Raw genomic sequence first — 25,786 nt, 5'->3', positions numbered from 1 at the left:
TCTGATGGCCTTCCCTTTGCGGGTAACCTGAACTTTTTCTCTGTAAGTCCTTAACATTTTTTCCTTCATTTTAACCTTGGTGAATCTGATGATTATGTGTTTTGGGATTGCTATTCCCAAGGAGTATCTTTGTGGTGTTCTCCATAGTTTCTGAATTTGAATGTTGGCCTGCCAGGCTGGAATGGGGAAGTTATCCTGGATAATATCATGAAGAATGTTTTCCAACTTGGTCTCATTCTCCCTATCACTTTCAGGTACACCAGTCGAATGTAGGTTTGGTCTTTTCACACAGTCTTATATTTTCTGGAGGCTTTGTTCGTTGTTTTTCATTCATTTTTTTCTAATCTTGTCTTCATGCTTTATTTCACTAAGTTGATCTTCAATCTCTGATATCCTCTCTTCTGCTTACTTGATTCATCTATTGATACTTGTATATGTTTTGTAGAAGTTCTCACGCTGTGTTTTCCAGCTTCATCTGGCCATTTATGTTCTTCTCTAAACTGGTTATTCTAGTTAACAATTCCTTTAACCTTTTTTCAAGGTTCTTAACTTCCTTGTACTGGGTTAGAACATGCTTTTTTAGTGTGGTGGAGTTTTTTATTACCCACCTTCTGAAGCCTGCATCTGTCAATTCATTAAACTCATTCTCTGCCCCATTTTCTTCCCTTGCTGGTGAGGAGTTGTGAACCTTTGGAAGAGAAGAGGCATTCTGGTTTTTGAAATGTTCATCATTTTTTCACTAGTTTTTCCTCATGTTTATGGATTTATCTACCTTTGGTCTTTGATGCTGGTGACCTTTGGATGGAGTTTTTGTGTGGACATCCTTTTTGTTGATGTTGATGCTATTTCTTTCCGTTTGTTAGTTTTCCTTCTAACACTTAGGCCCCTCTTCTGCAGGTCTGCTAGAGTTTGCTGCAGCTCCACTCCAGACCCTGTTTGCCTGGGTATCACCAGCAGAGGTTGCAGAACAGCAAATATTGTTGCCTGTTCCTTTTCCTGGAAGCTTTGTCACAGAGGAACACCTGCCAGACACCAGCCAGAGTTCTTCTGTCTGAGGTGTCTGTCGACCCCTGCTGGGAAATGTCTCACAGTCAGGAGGCATGGGGGTCAGGGACCCACCTGAGGAGGCAAACTCTGTCTTTTAGAGATCTTGAGTGCTGTGCTGTGCTGTGAGATCTGCTGCTCTCTTCAGAGCTGGCAGGCAGGAATGTTTAAGTCTGCTGACGTTGTGCCCGCAGCCACCCCTTTCCCCAGGTGCTCTGTACTAGGGAGATGGGAGTTTTATCTATAAGCCCCTGACTGGAGCTGCTGCCTTTCTTTCAGAGATGTCCTGCCCAGGGAGGAGGAATATAAAGAGGTAGTCTGGCTAGAGGAGCTTTGCCAAGCTGCAGTCGACTCAACCCAGTTTGAATTTCCTGGAAGCTTTGTTTACACTGTGAGGGGAAAGCTGCCTACTCAAGCCTACCCCCATCAAGCTCCAGCATCCTAGGTCAACTTCAGACTGCTGTGCTGGCAGTGAAAATTTCAAGCCACTGGATCTTAGCTTGCTGAGCTCCATGAGGGTGGGTTCCACTAGACCACATGGCTCTCTGGCTTCAGCCCCTTTCCAGGAGAGTAAAGAGTTCTGTTTCACTAGCACTTCTGATGTCACTGGGGTGTTAAAAAAAAGAAAAAACTCCTGCAGCTATCTTGGTGCCTGCCCAAATGGCCACCACGTTTTGTGCTTGAAACCCAGGGCTCTGGTGGTATAGGCACCTTAGGGAATCTCCTGGTCTGTGGGTTGTGAAGACCATGGAAAATGTGTAGTATATGAGCTAGATAGCACCATCCCTCATGGCAGGGTCCCACATGGCTTCCCTTGGCTAGGGGTGGGAGTTCCTTGACCCCTTGTACTTCCCAGGTAAGACACCACCCCATCCTGTTTCTGCTCACCCTCCATGGGCTGCACCCACTGTCTAACCAGTCCCCGTGAGATGAACCAGGTACCTCAGTTAGAAATGCAGAAATCGCCTGCCTTCTATGTTGATCTTGCCGGAATACGCAGACTGGAGCTGTTCCTATTTGGCCATCTTTATTGTTTGGGTAGATTATTTTTATGTAAACAATTTTGTCTACGTGCTCTAATTATTTAACAATTTAATTTTGCATTTTCCACGATGCTTACTGGATATTCATGCATACAATAAAAACTTAAAGTGCTTCTCAAGCAATTCTGCTTGACTAGTTAAACATCCCTAGTAAACACAGAAGTAGTCAATGAATCACAAATACAGAAGCAGTCACATAACTAAGCTTTTGTTAACATTTTACCTTCTTCATTTTGATCAGGAAGCAATCAATAAAGTCCCGAGGGTTGTTAATGTCTACCAATTCTTGGTGTTCTTTTACTTTCTCCAAAATAAAACTTTTTATCAAAGCAACGTTTTTAAGTAACTTGTTATGGGTTCCCGGGAAATAATCAATGATAGGAGGTAAACTATTGCAGATCTAAGAGAAAACAATAATTTATTAAATTAAAAGCATTTAATAAAGGCATATATACCATATACCATGCTCTGGTTGTAAATTACAGCTACAAATATACATAAAATATATTGTATATTTTGATGGCGAAATTTTTTATTGTACATATGTAGTAATTCTCTGATAATAAAAGATTTGATGAAGAAAATTTTGACCAGAAAATCAAAGATGATAATCATATCCTAGACTCATACCTCCTTTTTATAGTATAAAAGCATCTTTATTATATTAACTCTCTTACTTTTTACAATTCTTCTCTACGATCGTGAAATATAAGATAGTATAAATTAATACATTCACATTTTGTAGATGGCAGCATAGGTTAAGAGAGTTTGGACAATCTGATTAATAGTACAAAGCTAGTCCCTGCTTTATTGATTTCTATCAAGCAGCCTCTAAAATGAAATCAGCATTTTAGAAGTAGGAGGGGCTCAAAGTTACTTCAAATTCCGACTGTGTACCAGAGCAGTTAAACGACTTCTCTAATATTACACAATTATTATTTAGGTAGAATATAAAATATGCCAATTCAGCAAAGGGTAAAAGTGTGATGTCTATTTATGGTTCATACACCATAAAACCAATAATTTTTTCATTCCTAACCCAGCTATCTCATCAGCTAGAATCCCAACTGCCTTATTCAGTGTTCTTTTGGCAGCTTCTATGGTCCCAATATTCTCCCTCCTTGAAGGAGATAATGTCTTTTAGATTAGGATATTTCTGCCACATAATATGACAAAGTATGAATTGGAGAACAAGTCTTATGAGTAATGGAAGCCTCCAAGGTGCCTGGATGTCCATGAAGTGATATGGGCATGCTTGGGGCTGTCGCCAAAGTACTTTATAAAAACAAGGCTTTGGAGTTGAGTGAAAAAAAACACCCATCAGGGAGCTAATGGGCTTAGAAGCCAAGCCTATATTGGGGCATTTATTTCTTGGGCATAAAATAAAGGGATTGGGCATCTTTCCCAGATATTCACACCATGGTTGTCTGGGTATGACTGTAGTATTCAGAAATGCACTTCAGAGCTTGGTTCATACAGAATTTTAGATTTGTCAGAAAAAAATAGCATAAGTGGTTTCTCAGGAAATAAAAATCTTGGCCTTACCTGGAGCCAGGGGCTGCTCAAAATCTTGGTGTTTTCATTTAACCTTTCCATCAAGCTAAGAAATTGCTGATCTTTATAATCAAAACGTTTCTGGAAAATAATGGAGCAGATCACATTGCAGGGAGCACAGCCCAGGATGAAAGTGGGATCACAGGGTGAGGCTAAAGAATTAGAAACAATTTAAAAATACTATTAAACTTTAAATATAAAACATTTTGTTAACAGATAATAATAGTTTAGACATTTTAAGCAATACCTTACCTACAAATTCCCTTAACAGCAAAAAAGTGCTCAGCTTGCATAAAATCAACACATCACTACTACATTACTCCCAAGTTGACCAATGACAACCTAGCTGGTTAAATAATGGTTGTTCAAATGCTAAATTTACATTCACAGCCTATTTGCCTTTACTTTGGAACAAAAAAAAAGAGAGAGACAGAGACTTTTTTAAAAACCTAGTAATTCAAGTTTCAGAGGAAATCATATCAGCCTGCAAAGTCTGTAGACAACAAGGCACTGAGATAGAAAGGGTGAGAATAATCGGAGATTTCAAAGCTTTTTATATATAATGAATAGCTGAAAGAATCATGTGTTGAGCCAGTAGAGAGCAACTAGAGAGACTGTGGGTGAATTCGTGTATTTGAGGAAATAAATGTAAGAAGCAGAATGTTTTTTATGAGAAGGAAAACAAATATAAATGAATAGTATGTCTAACAGAGATTAGGTTGCCAAAAAATTAAATGAAAACTTTTTATTTGAAATACAAATCCCAGGTAAGGCAAAAGAGAAAAAGGAAATTGATAAATGGAGTTTTTTTTTATTTAGTTTTCAAAAATGAATTTTCTTCTTTTGGAACTAAATGTCCGTCATCTCTAATCATTCTTCAAATTTAACTGATTTGAGATTTGACATTGATTAGGCCAAGTCTATTATTTAATAGCTAAAAACTTAAATTATAGGAAAGATTTTCTGGGTTGGTAGAGGATCTCTAAAATAAAGTTGTTGTATTCAAGTGATTGATAAACTTTGTATTTCTAAAAATTTTAAATTTAACTTTAAGTTCTGAGACACATGTGCAGAAGGTGCAAGTTTGTTACATAGGTATATATGTGCCATGGTGCTTTACTGCACCTATGACTCTGTCATCTAGGTTTTAAGCCCCACATGCATTAGGTATTTGTCCTAAAGCTCTTCCACCCCTTGCCTCCCACCCCTTGACAGGCCCCAGTGTGTGATGTTCCCCTCCTTGTATCTGTGCGTTCTCATTGCTCAACTCTCACTTGTGAGTAAGAACATACTGTGTTTTGTTTTCTGTTCTTGTGTTAGTTTGCTGAGAATGATGGTTTCCAGATTTATCCATGTCCCTCAAAAGGACATGAACTCGTACTTTTTTATGGTTGCATAGTATTCCATGGTATATATATATGCCATGTTTTCTTTATTCAGTCTATCATTTATGGGCATTTGGGTTGTTCCAAGCCTTTGCTATTATAAATAGTACTGCAATAAACATACATGTGCATGTGTCTTTATAGTAGAATTACTTATAATTCTTTAGGTATATACCCAGTAATGGAACTGTTGGGTCAAATGGAATTTCGGGTTCTAGATCCTTGAGAAATCATCACACTGTCTTCCCCATTGGTTGAACTAATTTACACTCCCACCAACAGCATAAAAGTGTTCTTATTTCTCCACATTCTTGCCAGTATCTGTTGTTTCCTGACTTTTTAATTATAGCCATTGTAACTGGCATTAGATGGTATCTGTGGTTTTGATTTGCATTCTCTAATGGCCAGTGATAATGAGATTTTTTTCATATATTTGGCTGTTTAAATGTCTTCTTTTGAGAAGTGTCTGTTTATAATCTTCACCCATTTTTTGATGGGGATGGTTTTTTTTTTCTTGTAAACTTGTTTAAGTTCCTTGTGAATTCTAGATATTACACCTTTGCCAGATGGATAGATTGCAAAAATGTTCTTCCATTCTTTACATTGCCTGTTTACTCTGATAATAGTTTCTATTGCTGTGCAGAAGCTCTTTAGTTTAATTAGATCCCATTTGTCAGTTTTAACTTTTGTTGCCATTGCTTTTGGTGTTTTAGTCACAAAGTCTTTGTCCATGCCTATATCCTAAATGGTATTGCCTAGGTTTTCTTCTACGGTTTTTATGGTTTTAGGTCTTACACTAAGTCTCTAATTCATCTTGAGTTAATTTTCATAAAAGATGTAAGGAAGGGGTCCCGTTTCTGTTTTCTGTACGTGGCTAGCCAGTTTTTCCAACACCATTTATTAAATAATGAATCCTTTCCCCATTGCTTTTGTCAGGTTTGTTGAAGAGCAGTTGGTTGTAGATGTGTGGTGTTAGTTCTAAGGCCTCTTATCTGTTTATATATCTGTTTTTGGTATCAGTGCCATGCTGTTTTGGTTATTGTGGCCTTGTAGTATAGTTTGAAGTCAGGTAGTGTGATGCCTTCAGCTTTTTTCTTTTTACTTAGGATTGTCTTGGTTATACAGGCTTTGTTTTGGCTTCATATAAAATTTAAAGTAGTTTTTTCAAATTTCTGAGAAGAAAGTCAATGGTAGTTTGATGGGAATAGCATTAAACCTATAAATTACTTTAGGCAATATGGCCATTTTCACATTATTGATTCTTTCTATTCATGAGCATGGAATGTTTTTCCATCTGTTTGTGCCCTCTCTTATTTCCTTGAACAGTGGATTCTGAATATTACACCTTTGTCAGATGGATAGATTGCAAGGTTTGTAGTTCTCCTTGAAGAGGTCCCTCACATCCCTTGTAAGTTGCATTCCTAGGTATTTTATTCTTATTGTAGTAATTTTGAATGGGAGTTCACTCATGATTTGTCTCTCTGCTTGTCTCTTATTGGTATGTAGGAATGCTTGTGATATTTGTGCATTGATTTTGTGTCCTGAGACTTTTCTGAGGTTGTTTATCAGCTTAAAGAATTTGGTGGCTGAAAAAATAGGGTTTTCCAAATATACAATTATATCATCTGCAAACAGAGACAATTTCACTTCCTTTCTTCCTATTTAAACACGCTTCATTTCTTTCTGGCCTAATTGTTCTGGCCAGAACTTCCAATACAATGTTGAACAGGAGTGGTGAGAGAGGGCATCCTTGTCTTGTGCTTGTTTTCAGAGAAAATGCTTCCAGCTTTTGCCCATTCAATATGATATTGGCTATGGGCTTGTCATAAATAGCTCTTATTATTTTGAGATATTAAACTTCATATTTAAAGAGCTCCCAGGGGGTGGAGGACAAGTGATCTGGGCCTGGGGGCAGCTGCACAGTCTCTGGCATCCCCAGGCCTGGAGGGGGGTTTGTGCATGGCCAGCTGGCTCTGCCCAGCCTCCACTCCTGAGCAAGCCTCCCTTGGGCCAGCCTGACGTGACCAAGCCCAGTGGAGCCTGAACAAGGAGGGATCTATCGCAGAGCCGGAGGACAGGAGGGACATGATATTGTGGAGATTATTTCATCCAAATATCCCTGGTATGGAGGCAGAGAAACCTATTGTTGACAAGAGGAGTTGACGGCAGTTTTTTGGCAAGGCCAAGTAAAAGTAATCCTGGAGACTTCACAATTTCCATTAGAAGAAATGGAGCTGTCACCCACTTAAAGATTCAGAACACTGGTGATTATTATGACCTGTATGGAGGGGAGAAGTTTGTCACTTTAGCTGAGTTGGCCCAGTATTACATGGAACATCATGGGCAGTTAAAAGAGAAGAATGGAGATGTTATTGAGCTTAAATATCCAGTGAACTGTCTAGATCCTATCTCCGAAAGGTGGTTTTATGGACACTTCTCCATGAAAGAGGCAGAGAAACTATTAACTGAAAAAGGAAAACATGGTAGCTTTCATGTAAAAGAGAGCCAGAGCCACCCTGAGATTTTGTTCTTTCTGTGTGCACCAGCAATAACAAAGGGGAAAGCAATGACAGCAAGTCTAAAGTGACCCCATGTCATGATTTGCTGTCAGGAACTGAAATATGACATTGATGGAGGAGAATGGTTTGATTCTTTGACAGATCTTGTGGAACATTACAAAAAGAATACCATGGTGGAAACATTGTGTACAGTACTACAACTCAAGCAGCCCCTTAATATGACTCATATAAATGCTGTTGAAATAGAAAGCAGAGTTTGAGAACTAAGCAAATTAGCTGAAACCACAGATAAAGTCAAACAAGGCTTTTGGGAAGAATTTGAGACACTACAACAAGTGCAAACTTCTCTGCAGCCGAAAAGAGGTTCAAAGGCAAAAAAACAAAAACAAAAGTGGATATAAAACACCCTGCCCTTTGATCATAACAGGGTTGTCTTAAATGACGATGTTCCCAGTGAGCTTATTTCAGATTATATCAATGCAAATATCATAATGCCTGAATTTGAAACCAAGTGCAACAATTCAAACCCCAAAAAAGAGTTACATTACCATACAAGGCTGCCTGCAAAACATGGTGAATGACAATCCAAGAAATTTCTGAGTGATTGTTGTAACAACAAAAGAGGTGGAGAGGGGATTGAGTAAATGTGTCAAATAATGGCCAGATGAGTATGCTCTTAAAGAATATGGGGTTGACTTCTGCCATGATGGCCAAATATGAACACCTCTGGAGTGCAGTTCCCAGCAAGAGCAATGCAGAAGGCAAGTGATCTCTGCATTTCCAACTGAGATACCAGCTTGATCTCAATGGGACTGGTTGGACAGTGGGTGTAGCTCAAGTAAAGCAAACAAAGGCACTGTGGGGCACTGCCTCACTCGGTAAATGCAACAGCCCAGAGGACCTCTCCCCACCCAACAGAGGCCATCAGGGAGTTTTCCAGCCACTCTGGCACACCGGTTTGGATGCTGCACTTCTCCTGTGGTTTTTGCAGCCCACAGACCAGGAGATTCCCGCCAGGCCAACAGGGACTGTGGGTTTCCATTGCAAATCTGAGCAGCTGATTCAGCTGATGCCGTGGGTTTCCAGCATAAATCTGAGTGGCCGTTTGGGCTGGTGCATGGAACACTTGCGAGACAGAGCTACCCATACCCCTGAGAGAAAGGGGGCTGAAGGTGATGAGCCAGCTGTTCTGGCTCAGTGGGTCCCACCCCCACAGACACCAGCAAACTGAATCCCACTGGCTTGGGATTTTGGCAGCCAGCACAGCAGTTTGAGCTCAGCCTGGGATGGTCAAGCTTGGTGGGGGTGGGGGGATGGGCGTCTGCCATTACTGAGGTAGTCTGCCATTACCAAGGCAGTTCACCAATACCGAGGCAGTTCTAACCTTACCTGTGTAAAGAAAAGCACAAGGAAGTTTACACAGAAGCAGGGTGGAGTCTACAGCACCTCAGCAATGCCTCTGCAGGCAGACTGTGACTAGACTCCCATCTTGCTGGACAGGGAATCTCTGAAAAAATTAAGCATCCCATCAGGGGCTTATAAACAAAGCCCAAATTTCCTGGTACAGAGCACCTGGGAAAAGGGGCAGTTGTCAGCTCCACTGAAGCAGATTTAAATGTCCCTTCCCAGCAGTTCTGAAGGGACCAACGAAGCTTCCAACAAAGCACTTGAGCTCTGATAAGGGAGAGACTGCCTCTTCAATTGGTTCCCTGACCTGCATATATCCAAAAAGACACCTCATACAGGAGAGCTCTGGCTAACATCTGGTGGGTACCTTTCTGGGATGAAGCTACCAGAGGCAGGAAGAGGCAGCAATCCTTGCTGTTCTTCAGCCCCCACAGGTGATTACCAGGCAAGCAGGGTCTGGAGTGGACCTCCAGCAATCCTGCAGCAGAAGGGCCTGACTGTTAGAAAGAAAACTAAAAAACAAAAAGAAATAGCTTCAACATCAACAGAAAGGACATCCACTCAGAGATACCACTCTAAAGTCACCAAATTCAAAGACCAAAGGTAGATAAATCCACAAAGATGGGAAGAAACAAGCACAAAAAGATGAAATCACTAAAACCCAGAAAGCCTCTCATCCTCCACGGGATGACAACTCCTCACCAGCAAGGGAGCAAGACAGGATAGAGAATGAGTTTGATGAATTGACAGAAGCAGGCTTTAGAAGGTGGGTAATAACAAATTTCTGTGAGCTAAAGGAGCATGTTCTAATGCAATGCAAAGAAACTAAGAACCTTGAAAAAAGGTTAGACAAATGCTAACTAGAATAACCAGCTTAGAGAAGAACAAAAATGACTTGATGGAGCTGAAAAAGCATAAAAACCTTGTGAAACATACATAAATTTCAAAAGCCAAATAAATCAAACAGAAGAAAGGATATCAGAGATTGAAGATCAACTCAATGAAATAAAATGAGAAGGCAAGATTAGAGAAAAAGAGTGAAAAGAAATAAACAAAGCCTATGAGAAATATGGGATTATGTGAAAAGACCTAATCTACATTTGATGGGTGTATCTGAATGGGATGGGGAGAATGAATTCAAGTTGAAAAACACTCTTCAGGATGTTCTCCAATAGAACTTTCTCAACCTAGCAAGGCAGGAGAACATTCAAATCCAGGAAATAGAGAGAACACCACAAAGACATCCCTCAAGAAGAGCAACCCCAAGGCACATAATTGTCAGATTCACCAGGGTTAAATTGAAAGAAAAAATGCTAAGGGCAGTCAGAAGAGTCAGGTGACCCATGAAGGGAAGCCCTTTAGACTCACAGCAGATCTCTTGGCAGAAATCCTACAAGCCAAAAGAAAGTGGGGGCTAGTATTCAACATCCTTAAAGAAAAGAACTTTCAACCCAGAATTTTATATCCATTTATAGCCAAACTAAACTTCATAAGTGAAGGAGAAACAAAATCCTCTTTGGACAAGAAATTGCTGAGAAATTTAATTACCACCAGCCTGCCTTATAAGACTCCAGAAGGGAGCACTAAATATGGAAAGGAACAACCAGTACCAGCCACTGCAAAACTGTACCAAATGGTAGAGACCATCTACACAATGAAGAAACTGCATCAACTAATGGGCAAAACAACTAGCTAGTATCAAAATGGCAGAAGCAAATTTACATGTAACAATATTAACCTTAAATGTAAATGGGCTAAATGCCCCAATTAAAAGACACAGGCTGGCAAACTGGAGAAAGAGTCAAGACAAATTGCTGTGCTGTATTCAGGAGACCCATCTCACATGCAAAGACACACATACACTCAAAATAAAGGGAAGGAGGAAAATTTACCAAGCAAATGCAGAGCAAAAATAAAGCAGGGATTACAATCCTAGTCTTTGATAAAATTGACTTTAAACCAACCAAAGATCAAAAGAGAAAAAGAAGGACATTACATAATGGTAAAGGGATCAATGCAACAAGAAGAGCTAACTACCTTGAATATATATGCACCCAATACAGGAGCACCCAGATACATAAAGCAAGCCCTTAATGGCCTACAGAGACTTAGACTCCCACGCAATTGTAGTCGGTGACTTTAAAACTCCACTATCAATATAAGACAGATAAACAGACAGAAAACTAACAAGGATATTCAGGTCTTGAACTCAAATCTGGAACAAGCCAATCTAATAGACATCTACAGAACTCTCCACCACAAATCCACACAATATACATTCTTCTCAGCACCACATGGCATTTCCTCTAAAATTGACCATATAAATGGAAGTAAATCACTCCTCAGCAAATGCAAAAAAAACAGAAATCATAACAACCAGTCTCTCAGACCACAGTGCAATTGAATTAGAACTCAGGATTAAGAAACTCACTCAGAACTTCACAACTACATGGAAACTGAAAACCTTGCTCCTGAGTGAATACTGGATAAATAATGAAATGAAGGCAGAAATCAAGATGTTCTTCAAAACCAATGAGAATGAAGACACAACATACCAGAATCTCTGGGACACATTTAAAACAGTGTCTAGAGGGAAATTTATAGCAATAAATGCCCACATGAGAAGTGAGGAAAGATCTCAAATTGACACCCTATCATCACAATTAAAAGAACTAGAAAAGAAAAAGCAAATTCAAAAGCTGCAGAAGACAAGAAATAACTAAGATCAGCGCAGAACTGAAGGAGATAGACACACACACACACACACACACACACACACACACACACACACAACTACAAAAAAAAATCAATGAATCCAGGAGGTGGTTTTTTGAAAAGATCAACAAAAGGGACAGACTACTAGCCAGACTAAGAAAAAAGAAAAGAAAGACAATTCAAATAGAGGCAATAAAAAATGATAAAGAGACTACTGGTTTCACAGAAGTACAAACTACCATCAGAGATTACTACAAACAACTCTGTGCACATAAACAGGTATATCTAGAAGAAATGGATAAATTGCTAGACACTTACACAATCCCAAGACTAAACCAGGAAGAAGTTGAATCTCTAAATAGACCAACAACAAGGTCTGAAGTTCAGGCAGCAAATAATAGCCTAACAACCAAAAAAAGTACAGGTCCACATGGTTTTACAGCCGAATTTTACCAGACATACCAAGAGGAGCTGGTACCATTCCTTCTGAAACTATTCCAAACAGTACAAAAAAAGGGAATCCTGCCTAACTCATTTTATGAGACCAACATTATCCTGATATCAAAACCTGTCAGAGACATAACTAAAAGAGAAAATTTCTGACCAATGTCCATGAAGAACATCGATGCAAAAATCTTCAACAAAATACAGGCAAACCAAATGCAACAGGACATCAAAAAGCTTAGCCATCATAATCAAGTAGACTTCATCCTGGGGATGCAAGGCTGGTTCAACATACACAAATCTGTAAATGTAATCCATCACATAAACAAAACTAAAGGCAAAAACCACATGACTATCTCAACAGATTTAGAGAAGGCCTTTGAAAAAAATCAACAGGTTTTTATGCTAAAAACTCTCAATAAACTAGGTATTGATGGAATGTATCTCAAAATAATAAAAGATATTTATGACAAACCCACAGCCAATATCATACAGAATGGGCAAAAACTGGAGGCATTCCCTTTGAAATCTGCCACTAGACAAGGAAGCCCTCTCTCATCACTCCTATTCAATATTGTATTGGAAGTTCTAGCCAGAGCAATCAGGCAAGAAAAACAAATAAAAATCTTCAATTAGGAAAGGAAGAAGTCAAATGATCTCTATTTGCAGACAACATGATTGTATATTTAGAAGACCCCATCATCTCAGCCCAAAATCTCCTGAAACTGATAAGCAACTTCAGCAAAGTCTTAAGATACAAAATCAATGTGCAGAAATCACAAGCATTCCTATACACCAGTAACAGATTTAAACAGAGCCAAATCAAGAATGAACTACCATTCACAATTGCTACAAAGAGAATAAAATAACTGACAAAGGATGTAAAGGACCTCTTCAAGGAGAACTAGAAACCACTGCTCAAGGAAATAAGAGAGGACATACAGATGGAAAAACATTCCATGCTCATGGTTAGGAAGAATCAATATTGTGAAAATGGCTGTACTGTCCAAAGTAGTTGATAGATTGAACACTATCCCCATAAAGCTACCTGTGACCCTCTTTACAGAACTGAAAATATCACCTTAAACTTCATATGGAACCAAAAGAGAGCCCCCATAGCCATATCAATTCTAAGCAAAAAGAACAAAGCTGGAGACATCACACTGCCTGACTTCAAACTATACTACAAGGCTACAGTAATCAAAACAGCATGGTACTGGTACCAAAATAGAGATACAGACCAATGGAAGAGAACAGAGGCCTCAGAGGCAACAAAACACATCTACAACCATCCAATCTTTGACAAACCTGACAAAAACAAGCAATGGGGAAAAAATTCCCTGTTTAATAAATGGTGTTGGGAAAATTTGCATGTGCAGAAAGCAGAAACTGGAACCATTCCTGACACCTTACACTAAAATTAACTCCAGATGGATTAAAGACTTAAACATAAGACCTAACACCATAAAAACCCTAGAAGAAAACCTAGGCAAAACCATTCAGGACATAGGAGTAGGCAAGGACTTCATGACCAAAACACCAAAAGCATTGGCAACAAAAGCCAAAATAGACAAATGGGATCTAATTAAACTACAAAGCTTCTGTACAGCAAAAGAAACAATAATTAGAATGAACTGGTAACCAACAGAATGGGAAAAAGTTTTTGCAATCTACCCATCTGACAAAGGGCAAATATCCAGAATATACAAAGAACTAAAACAGATTTACAACAACAAACAAGCCCATTCCAAAGCTGGCAAAGGATATGAACAGACTTTTCAAAAGGAGACATATATGAGGCCAACAAACATGAAAAAATGCTCATCATCACTGGTCATTAGAGAAATGCAAATCAAAACTGCATTGAGATACCATCTCACGCCAGTTAGAATGGTGATCATTTAAAAATCTGGAGACAACAGATGCTTGAGAAGATGTGGAGAAATAGTAACACTTTTACACTGTTGGTGGGAGTGTAAATTAGTTCAATCATTGTGGAAGACAGTGTGGCAATTCCTCAAGAATCTGAAACTAGAAATACCATTTGACCCAGCAATCCCATTACTGGGTATATATACCCAAAGAATTATAAATCACTCTATTATAAAGGCACATGTATGTGTATGTTTATTTCAGCACTATTTACAATAGCAAAGACTTGGAATCAACCCAAATGTTCATCAATGATAGACTGGACAGGGAAAATGTGGCACACATACACCATGGAATACTATGCAACCATAAAAAAAAGATGAGTTTGTGTCCTTTGTAGGCACATGGATTAATCTGGAAACCATCATTCTCAGCAAGCCAACACAAGAAGAGAAAATCAAACACCGCATGTTTCACTCATAGGTGGGTGTTGAACAATGAGAACACAGGGACACAGGGAGGGGAGCATCACATACTGTGGTCTGTTGGGGGGGGCTAGGGGAGGTACAGTGGGGGGTAGTGAGTTGGGGATGGCTAACATGGGGAGAAATGCCAGATATAGGTGATGGGGATGAAGGCAGCAAACCATATTGCTGTGTGTGTACCTATGCAACAATCCTGCATGTTATTCACCATGACCTAAAATGCATGTACACCAGAACCTAAAATGCAATAAAATATATGTATTAAAACAAAAAAAAAACAAAAGAAAAGAAAAACAATGAGTTAGTGTCCTTTGCAGAGACATGGATGAAGCTTGAACCCATTATTCTAAGCAAACTGACACAAGAACCGAAAACCAAACACTGCATGTTCTCACTCATAAGCAGGTGTTGAACAATGAGAACACATGGACACAAGAAGGGGAATATCACACACTGGGTTCTGTTGGGGTTTGAGGTCTAGGGGAAGAATAGCAGGGTGTGGGGAGATTGGGCAAGGATAACATTAGGAGAAATATCTAATGTAGGTGACAGGGGGATGGAGGTAGCAAACCACCATGGCAGGTATATACCTATGTAAAAATCCTGCAAGATCTGTACATGTATCCCAGAACTTAGAGTATAATAATAAGAAAGAATATGGGGTCATGCATGTTAGGAATGTCAAAGAACACACCACTCATGACTGCATGCTAAGAGAACTTAAACTTTCAAAGGTTGGAAAAGATAATATGGAAAAATCATCTGGCAATACCACTTTTGGACCTGGCTGGACCATGGAGTGCCCAGAGACTCCAGGGTCATCCTGAACTTCCTGGAGAAGGTGCACCATAAGCAGGAGAGCATCATGGATGCAGGGCCAGTCATGAAGCACTGCTGTACTGGAATTAACTGGACAAGGATGTTCATTGTGATTGATATTCTTATTGACATCATCAGAGAGAAAGTGTTGACTGTGATACTGATGTTCCAAAAACCATCCAGATGATGCAGTCTCAGAGATCAGGAATGGTCCAGACAGGAGCACAGTACCAATTTAGCTATATGGCAGTCCAACATTACTTTGAAACACTACAGTGCAGGATTGGAGAAGAGCAGAAAAGCAAGAGTAAAGGGCAGGAATATACAAATATTAAATATTCTCTAGCAGACCAGATGAGTAGAGCTCAGAGTCCCCTCCTGCCTTGTACTTCAATGCCACTCTGTGCAGAAATGAGAGGAGACAATGCTAGAGTCTATAAAAATGTGGGCCTGATGCAATAGCACAAAAGTTTCCGATGAGAAAATCTGCCAAAACATGAGCACAGAAATAGATGTGGACTTTCACCGTCTCCCTAAAAAGATCAAGAACAGACACGAGAAAGTTTATGTGAAAACAGAATTTGGATTTTGAAGGCTTGCATTGTGGTTGACTACCTCTTGATAAGCAAAATTTGAAACCATTTAAAGACCACTGTGTTTTAATTCAATAATACCTGCTTCCCAATTACATATTTCCTCAGATAAGAAGAAATCATCTCTACAATGTAGACAATGTTATATTTTAAAGAATTTTGTTTTAAATTTAGGATGCAGTTAAATTGTGTGCTGTATTTTGCAGATTATAGAGATTCAAATTCTAGTTATAGGCTTTTTTTTCTTTTTATAACCTTAACCAGTTTAATTTTTTTCTCATTGTGGAGGATAAGAAGAAATAATTTGAGAAAATTAAGTAACCATATCCTAGAAAAGTGAGAACAGTCTCATTTACCATCATGTATTCAGCAATGGATAATTCATTCTGATGGCTTCTATTTTTGGCTAAATGAAAATTAAGCCAGTGCGGGAGGCTGTCAGAAGATGACTGGTCTACATTTGCATTGGCATTAAAGAGTCATAGAAAAAGAATCATGGAATTTATGAATTAAGATAAGAGATGTGGCTTTTTATTTTCAGTCAATGACCAATTACAGTTTAGTTGTTGACTGAGAAGTTTGTAGTGGGTAAACATTTGCCATATCTTCTTTTCATTTGAGCAATTCTCTTGCACTTAGAAAAAAAAGGCATCTATAAATGACCAGTGTTTTGGTTATCAAATGCTGCTGACACTTACCCCAAAACTTTAGTGGCTTAAAACAACCCCACCCCTAACTGTTCTTCAATCTGAGCTGGGTTCAGCTGGGCTGTTCTTCTATGAGTCTGCAGGTGACCACTCATGTGGTCAGCAAGTTGGCAGAGAGACTGGGATGGCTGAGCTTTTCTCTCTAGTCCTGAGGCTCTTCTTCTCCATGTAGTCTCTTTCAGTGGCCTGGATGGCAGGGTAGCTAGACCTCTACCATGCAGCTTAGAGCTCCCAAGAGCTCGAAAGCAGAAATGGTCAGGCCTTTTGAAGACTTAAGTCCAGAATTGTCACAGTGTCCCTTCTACTGCCCTCTACTGGTGATGATGATGATTTTTTTTCTAATCAGAAGAGAATTGAAATATGCCTTCTACTTACTAAAGAACTCACAAGCTCAGCCCAGATTCAAGAAAAGGGTGTCATGTGGAGGCACAGTTAATTGGGGACTAGTCCAACGAATGGTCACAACCAGTACCATGGAAAACTAAAGATATTAGCGAAAGTAGAAGTTGCTAGTGGCCTTGGGAAGCTGAGGCTGCTTACGGTACCTAGGACAAGCTGAAAGTCAGACTGAGAAATAAAGAGAGGGCCTTCAAGAAGCTTCTTGAATGATTTCTGCCAGCCCTGACCCTATTTTTGGAACCAGAACTTGGGGAAACTGATCTGGACAGATATATTTAGGGACACAGGCCTTTTGAGAGGACTACCCCACCAGAGCACCCCCAAACTTGGGAAATATGACACTTTCTTAATGCCACTGGTTTTTAGCCAGGCCATATTGAGAACAAACAGCCCTAATAGGCCTCCAGCCAGGTTTAACTAGCTCATTTTTGTTTCAGCCAACTGGTAAGATTTGCTGATGTTCTACCTCAAGTGCCTTCTCCAAAGACATCCTTCATATGCTGAATCATCATTCAGTGCATATATTTCAATTAAAGTATCATTGGTTTACTTTTGTAATGCTAATAAAATGCTATGGTGTCTTTGTCATGAAGTTATAGTTTCCTTGGGTTCTTCTGACTTTGACTCCTGAAAGGAAGGCCTAGATCTAGCCCTGATAGTAGTTCCTTTCTGAGGTCTCTCAGTCCCTTGAGACCCTGAGGTAGTTTGGCTGCCATTCTTACAGACAAAGGTACATTAGTCCCAACCATTGATCCCCAATATTCATTGAACTTTGAGTTGCTTCAGAACACAGATGTGGCCTGAAGGTATTCTCTTATTAGATAAATGTCATGACTACTCTCTACTTGTCAAATTTGTAAAGAAAATGATTCTAGTTCAGTATTTGCAGCAAGAAGCTTGGATCCTTTTCTTTTTGTTGCATTGTTACATTGACTTATTCTCCATTTTGCTTTGGTTTTGTCTTGACTTGACTTTGGGGATAAAGTCTTTCGCAAGCACACAAGAGTTTGTGTGTACAAATGTATCTCCTGCATTAACATCTCTGCCTGTTGCTTAGGATCAGTTGTTTTTATACTCAGAATGAAAATTCCTGATCTTGGCTACTTTTGTTTGTTGTGAGATATTGATGTCATTTAGATTTCCCTCTACGAGGTCACCAAACTATCATGTTCCTACATAAACTTAGGCCAAGACCAGAGTTATCATAGTCCCTAAGTTGCTAAGGCTTATTATGTGTTTGGTAAAAGACAATCGCAGGTTCTCCGATGATATTACTTTACAAGAGACAGAATCAGACAGGGAGTCTGGGATAATGGAAAAAGCTTGAGGTGCAGGTTTTAAAAAAAAGTAGTGGAAATGAAAGTCCCAAAGAGGTAAGTCCCAAAGAGGTAATTTCTGAGGCAGTCAGAGAGCCCAGGGACAGAGGAGTCAATAATTGATGAATCAGGTTATTTGAAAAGTTGGTATGACAGACACATGGAGGCTATCTACTTCTAGGTTGCTGATAGGTATTAAATATATGCAATATTCCACAGCTTACTGAGAATTATAAAATTATAAGCATAAGGTTTTATATTTTGGGGTGAAAGAATTATTGGACACATGATATTGGGGTTCAAGAAAATTTCACAGTCTTTTTTTTTTTTTTTTTTAATTTTTTATTGGATTATAGGTTTTGGGGTACATGAGCAGAGCATGCAACACAGTTGCGTAGGTACACACATGGCAGTGTGCTTTGCTTTTCTTCTCCCCTTCACCCACATTTGGCATTTCTCCCCAGGCTATCCCTCCCCACCTCCCCCTCCCACTGGCCCTCCTCTTTTCCCCCAAATAGACCCCAGTGTTTAGTACTCCCCTCTCTGTGTCCATGTGTTCTCATTTTTCATCACCCGCCTATGAGTGAGAATATGCGGTGTTTCATTTTCTGTTCTTGTGTCAGTTTGCTGAGGATGATGTTTTCCAGATTCATCCATGTCCCTACAAATGACACAAACTCATCATTTCTGATTGCTGCATAATATTCCATGGTGTATATGTGCCACATTTTTCCAATCCAGTTTATCATCAATGGGCATTTGGGTTGATTCCAGGTCTTTGCTATTGTAAACAGTGCTACAATGAACATTCGTGTACATATGTCCTTATAGTAGAACGATTTATAGTCTTTTGGATATATACCCAGTAATGGGATTGCTGGGTCAAATGGAATTTCTATTTCTAAGGCCTTGAGGAATCGCCACACTGTCTTCCACAATGGTTGGACTAATTTACACTCCCACCAACAGTGTAAAAGTGTTCCTTTTTCTCCACATCCTCTCCAGCATCTGTTGTCTCCAGATTTTTTAATGATCGCCATTCTAACTGGCGTGAGATGGTATCTCAATATGGTTTTGATTTGCATCTCTCTGATGACCAGTGATGATGAGCATTTTTTCATATGATTGTTGGCCTCATATATGTCTTCTTTCATAAAGTATCTGTTCATATCCTTTGCCCACTTTTGAATGGGCTTGTTTGTTTTTTTCCTGTAAATCTGTTTGAGTTCTTTGTAAATTCTGGATATCAGCCCTTTGTCAGATGGGTAGACTGCAAACATTTTTTCCCATTCTGTTGATTGCCGATCCACTCTAGTGACTGTTTCTTTTGCCGTGCAGAAACTGTGGAGTTTCATTAGGTCCCATTTGTCTATTTTGGCTTTTGTTGCCAATGCTTTTGGTGTTTTGTTCATGAAGTCCTTGCCTACTCCTATGTCCTGGATAGTTTTGCCTAGATTTCCTTCTGGGGTTTTTATCGTGCCAGGTCTTATGTTTAAGTCTTTAATCCATCTGGAGTTAATTTTATTGTAAGGTGTCAGGAAGGGGTCCAGTTTCTGCTTTCTGCACATGGCTAGCCAGTTTTCCCATTTTTTTTTTTTTTTGATTTTTTGAGTGTGCATTCTTTGAAGAGACCAGTTATTTAAAAAAAAAAAAAAAGCCAAGAAAATGGTCAAGATTATTTTTAGAGGTTATTTTACTGGGGATTTTAAGAACTAATAACATCTTGAGCTATTTTTAGTTCAGGGGAATGAGGAAAGGTTTGCAACTGTGAAGTGTTTTGCTGTAGCTTAGTATCCATAAGGGAAACATAGATTGTAGACATAACTACAAAAGCAGTGCAATTTTTGTTTTCTGTATGTTGTTGGGGGGAATCAAGTTTTACATATAGCAAGCACATGGCCTCCCTGATGTCAGGATGCCTTTGCTAGGATCTGTATTTGCCCTTAATTTTGTTGAAATCTTTCTTTCTTCTTCTTCTTGAAAAGTAAGTTCCAAAATATCGTTTATTGTATCTTTCACCACTAAAAAATTATTCCATTTTTACTATGGTCAGTTCACACAAGACAAACCTATCAAGCAGTTGTTTTGCATGTGTTGTATAACTTTCATGTGTTGTATAACCACAGCTCAGCAAGACCTATTCAGGGAGACCGTGTCACTAGACTCTTTTCTCACTGGGCAGAGCATCTCTGAAAAAAGGCAGCAGCCCATCAGGGACTTATAAATAAAGCCCCCACCTTCCTGGGACAGAGCACCTAGGAAAAGGGGCAGTTGTGGGTACAGCTTCAACAGACTTAAGGGTTTCTGCCTGGCAGCTCTGAAGAGAACAGCAGATCTCCCAGCACAGTGTTCAAGCTCTAATAATGGACAGACTGCCTCCTCAAGCAGCTCTCTGACCCTTGTGTATTCTGACTGCAAGATACCTCCCAGAAGGGGCCAACAGAAACCTCATACAGGGGAGCTCTGGCTAGCATCTGGCAGGTACCCTTCTGGGACAAAACTACCAGAAGAAGAAACCCACAGCAATCTTGTTCTGCTGGTGATTCCCAGGCAAGCAGGGTCTTGAGTGGAACACCAGGAAACTCCAGCAGAGCTGCAGCAGAGGGTCCTGACTGTTAAAAGAAAAACTAACAAACAGAAAGAAATAGTTTCAACATGAACAAAAACAACATCCACTAAGAGACCCTATCCAAAGGTCACCAACTTCAAAGACCAAAGGTAGATAAATCCATGAATATAAAAAGAATGTGCAAAAAGGCTGAAAATTCCAAAAAACATAAAGTCTCTTCTCCTACAAAAGATCACATCTCCTCTCCAGCAAGGAAACAAAACTAGACAGAGAATGAGTTTGACAAATTGACAGAAGTAGGCTTCAGAAGGTGGGTAATAACAAACTTCTCCAAGCTAAAGAAACATGTTCTAACTCAATAGGAGGAAGCTAAGAATCTTGAGAAAAAGGTCAGACAAAATGCTAACTAGACTAGCCAGTGTAGAGAAGAACATAAATGACCTGATGGAGGTGAAAAACACAGCAGAAGAACTTTGCGAAACATACACAAGTTTCAATACCTGAATCAATCAAGTGGAAGAAAGGATATCAGAGATTGAAGATAAAGCCAATGAAATAAACTGTGAAGACAAGATTAGAGAAAAAAGAGTAAAAATAAATGAACAAAGGCTATAAGAATTACAGGATTATGTAAAAAAAAAAAAATCTATGTTTGATCAATGTACCAGAAAGTAATGTGGAGAATGAACCACATTGGAAGACACTCTTCAGGATATTATCCATGAGAACTTCCCCAATCTAGCAAGGCAGGCCAACTTTCATATGATACTCATTGAGAAGAGCAGTCCTGAGACACATAATCATCAGATTCATTAGTGTTGAAATAAAGAAAAAATGTGAAGGACAGCCAGAGAGAAAGGTCAGGTTACCCACAAAGGGAAGCCCTTCAGACTCACAGCAGATCTCTTGGCAGAAATTCTACAAGCCAGAAGAAAGTGGGGGCCATATTCAACATCCTTAAAGAAAAAACTTTAGAATTGATGCCCAGCTTAGAGCTGCTGACTCCCACTTAGCTGGTTCCTGCCTGCATATTCTTGCTCTAGGTTTCTCCTCTCTCTCTCTCTCTCTCTCTCTCTCTCTCTCTCTCTCTCTCCCTCTCTCCCTCTCTCTCTCTTCATCTCTCTCCAAATAAGCTTTCCCAGCCTCCCCTTAGTTTCTAATCCTGCCAGCCGGAAGAAGCCAAACTGTTTTTTCCCAGTAGTTCTATTCTCAGTTCTAGACCATTAGAGAATACAGGGGAGAACTTTCAGGTTGAACTGTGAACTCCTCTGTGGCACAAAGGACTTGCCTGAGCACTGTGCTTAGAGACTCAGCTAAACTCCAGGCTGCCTTCCATGTGCACTAAACCTAAACCCTGTCTTAAAGGTTTAGGTTTGGTGGGGACTCAAGATGGCGCTGTGAGAACAACCCAGGATTGGAGCCCGCGTTGAATTCGCAAATGGTGAGTCAGTGCTGCATTTCCAGACTGATCTTTGTTGCCCACAGAACGGGGAAACTCCCAAGTATAAAAAGACACAGGACGCCAGGCAGTAGGTCTGCCTGGCGAAGCCGGCAGCCGGGGCGGCGGCGGCCGGTCCTACCCAGCAATCCCCACAGGGCGCGCTTGTCCGGGTGCCTTGTTGAACCGGCAACCTGAGACTTGAGAGGGCTGGACTTGAGACTGAACGAGACTTGCACAGTAGCCCAGCCCAGCGGATTGCAGGGACAGATCGTTTGGGATACCCAGTGGGACGAACAAAACCGCGATTTCAAACTATCCCGGGCAGACGGTCCGAGACGCTCTGTGGGGGAGAGGTGTCCACCACTACGGAGGCAACCTGCCCCAACTGATATACACGCCCACTGCTGAGGCAGCCAGCCATTGCCGAGGCAACCCGCCCCAACTGAGATACACGCCCACTGCTGACGCAGCCAGCCGTTGCCGAGGCAACCCATCCCTACTGAGATACACGCCCACTGCTGACGCAGCCTTCCGTTGCTGAGGCAACACGCTACAACGAAGAGACTCTGCCGCAGGGCGTGGCGGAGACCACAGCAGAGCCGGCAGGAACAACGCGAATCACACAACAGCAGGGCGGAGCCTCGGCAGCCAAACAGTGGCTAGTCTGCCTTTGAGCTGGGCAGGACACCTGATCGGACATCCAAAAATAAAGCCCAAACCCCTCAACACAGAGCATTTGAGAAAAAAAAAAGGGTTGTTTAATGAGCTGTGTTGCAGCAGAATCAAACATAGCAGCCTAACAGCCCTGAATGAACAACAGAGTGCACAGCTCAGCAATTAAACCCCTATAAAGTACAAACTGTCTCCTCAAGCAGCTCCCTGACCCCTCTATATCCAAAAGGCTGTCATTAGGCAGGCATAATCCTGGGACAAAGAGAGCAGAAAAAGAAACTGGTAGCATCCCTCGCTGTGCCACGGCTACTAGAGGTGCACCCCAGACAAGCAGGGTCTGGAGCGGACCTCAACAGTCATACAGCGAAGGGGCTAGACTGGTAGAAGGAAAACCAAGTAACAGAAATACTTCATCATCAACATTCTGGGTGTCCACTCAGAGACCCAAACGAAAAGTCAGCAACTACGCAGACGACCAGCGGACAAATCCACAAAGATGGGAAGAAACCAGCGCAAAAAGGAGGAAAACACCTGAAACCAGAACACATCGCCTCCTAGAAAGGACCAAAACTCCTCACCAGCAAGGGAACAAAGCTGGACGGAGAATGACTGTGATGAAATGACGGAATTAGACTTCAGAAGATGGATAATGAGAAACTTTTGTGAGCTAAAAGATTTTTTAGATATTAAATCAATGCAAAGAAACTAAGAACCTTGAAAAAAGATTTGAAAAAAGATTCGAGGAAATGATAACAAGAATGGATACCTTAGAGAGGAATATGAATGAATTAAAGGAGCTGAAAAACACAATACGAGAACTTCGCGAAGCAAACGCAAGTTTCAATAGCTGAATTGACCAAGCAGAAGAAAGAATATCTGAAGTCGAAGACCAACTCAATGAAATAAAACGAGAAACCAAGATCAGAGAAAAAAGCGCAAAAAGGAAGGAACAAAGTCTCCAAGAAATGTGGGACTATGTGAAAAGACCTAACCTACGTTTGATAGGTGTACCAGAAGGGGACGAAGAGAATGAATCCCAGCTGGAAAATACTCTTCAGGACATCATCCAGGAAAATTTCCCCCACCTAGCAAGACAAGCCAACACTCAATTGCAGGAAATACAGAGAACACCACAAAGATATTCCACAAGAAGAGCAACCCCAAGGCACATAATCGTCAGATTCAACAGGGTTGAAATAAAGGAGAGAATACTAAGGGCAGCCAGAGAGAAAGGTCGGGTCACCCACAAAGGGAAGCCCATCAGACTCACAGCAGATCTCTCGGCAGAAACACTACAAGCCAGAAGAGAGTGGGGGCCAATATTCAACATTCTTAAAGAAAAGAACTTTCAACCCAGAATTTCATATCCAGCCAAACTGAGCTTCAGAAGTGAACGAAAAATAAAATCCTTTGCGAACAAGCAAGTACTCAGAGATTTTGTCACCACCAGGCCTGCTTTACAAGAGCTCCTAAAAGAGGCACTACGCATAGAAAAAATCAATCAGTACCAGCCATTCCAAAATCACACTGAATGCTAAAGAGCTTCAACATAATGAAGAATCTACAACTAACAGGCAAAACAGCCACTTAGAATCAAAATGGCAGTATCAAATTCACACATAACAATATTAACCCTAAATGTAAATGGACTAAATGCACCAATCAAAAGACACAGACTGGCAAATTGGATAAAAAGCCAAAACCCATCAGTGTGCTGTATCCAGGAAACCCATCTCACATGCAAGGATACACAAAGGCTCAAAATAAAGGGATGGAGGAAGATTTACCAAGCTAATGGAAAGCAAAAAAAAGCAGGAGTTGCAATTCTCATCTCTGATAAAATAGACTTTAAAGCAACAAAGATCAAAAGAGACAAAGAAGGCCATTACATAATGGTAAAAGGATCGATACAACAAGAAGAGCTAACGATCCTAAACATATATGGACCCAACACAGGAGCACCCAGATACATAAGGCAAGTTCTTAATGACTTACAGAAGGACTTAGACTCCCACACAATAATAGTGGGAGACTTTAACACTCCACTGTCAATACTAGACAGATCAACCAGACAGAAAATCAACAAGGATACCCAGGGCTTGAACTCAGACCTGGAGCAAGCAAACCTGGTGGACATTTACAGAACTCTCCACCCCAAATCCACAGAATACACATTCTTCTCAGCACCACATCACACCTACTCTAAAATTGACCACATAATTGGAAGTAAAGCACTGCTCAACAAATGCAAAACAACTGAAATCATAACAAACAGCCTCTCAGACCATAGTGCAATCAAGTTAGAACTCAGAATTCAGAAACCGACCCAGAACCGCACAGCTTCATGGAAACTGAACAACTGGCTCTTGAATGTTGACTGGGTAAACAACGAAATGAAGGCAGAAATAAAGAAGTTCTTCGAAACCAATGAGAATGAAGACACAATGTGCCAGAACCTCTGGGACACATTTAAAGCAGTCTCTAGAGGAAAGTATATAGCAATAAGTGCCCATATGAGGAGAATGGAGAGATCCAAAATTGACACCCTATCGTCAAAATTGAAAGAGCTAGAGGAGCAAGATCAAAAAAACTCAAAACCCAGCAGAAGACAAGAAATTACTAAGATCAGAGCTGAGCTGAAGGAGATTGAGACATGAAAAACCCTTCAAAAAATCAATAAATCCAAGAGCTGGTTTTTTGAAAAGATCAACAAAATAGACAGACCACTAGCCAGATTGATTAAAAATAAAAGAGAGAACAACCAAATAGATGCAATAAAAAATGATAAAGGGGAAATCACCA

At 40.3% G+C, this 25,786-nt stretch overlaps 1 protein-coding gene and 1 pseudogene across 1 annotated transcript in view; one reads left to right on the top strand and one right to left on the bottom strand.

Annotated features, from left to right (window-relative positions):
• CYP2C19 (cytochrome P450 2C19) overlaps positions 1 to 25,786 on the bottom strand; it is a 102,363-nt gene that overhangs the window by 53,990 nt on the left and 22,587 nt on the right. Inside the window, exons 4-5 of the mRNA XM_002756462.7 lie at positions 3,633 to 3,793; positions 2,311 to 2,487 (exon numbers count right to left, since the gene is read on the bottom strand). Of these exons, the coding sequence (XP_002756508.4) occupies positions 2,311 to 2,487; positions 3,633 to 3,793 (338 nt within the window). The remainder of the gene's footprint in view (positions 1 to 2,310; positions 2,488 to 3,632; positions 3,794 to 25,786) is intronic.
• On the top strand, positions 7,112 to 15,767 carry LOC103796760 (tyrosine-protein phosphatase non-receptor type 11 pseudogene; annotated as a pseudogene).

This window comes from Callithrix jacchus, chromosome 12 (genome assembly GCF_049354715.1).
Source record: "Callithrix jacchus isolate 240 chromosome 12, calJac240_pri, whole genome shotgun sequence".
Lineage (NCBI taxonomy): Eukaryota > Metazoa > Chordata > Mammalia > Primates > Cebidae > Callithrix > Callithrix jacchus.
Note: the sequence above shows the minus strand (reverse complement) of the source record. Positions and strands in the feature narration are given on the sequence as shown.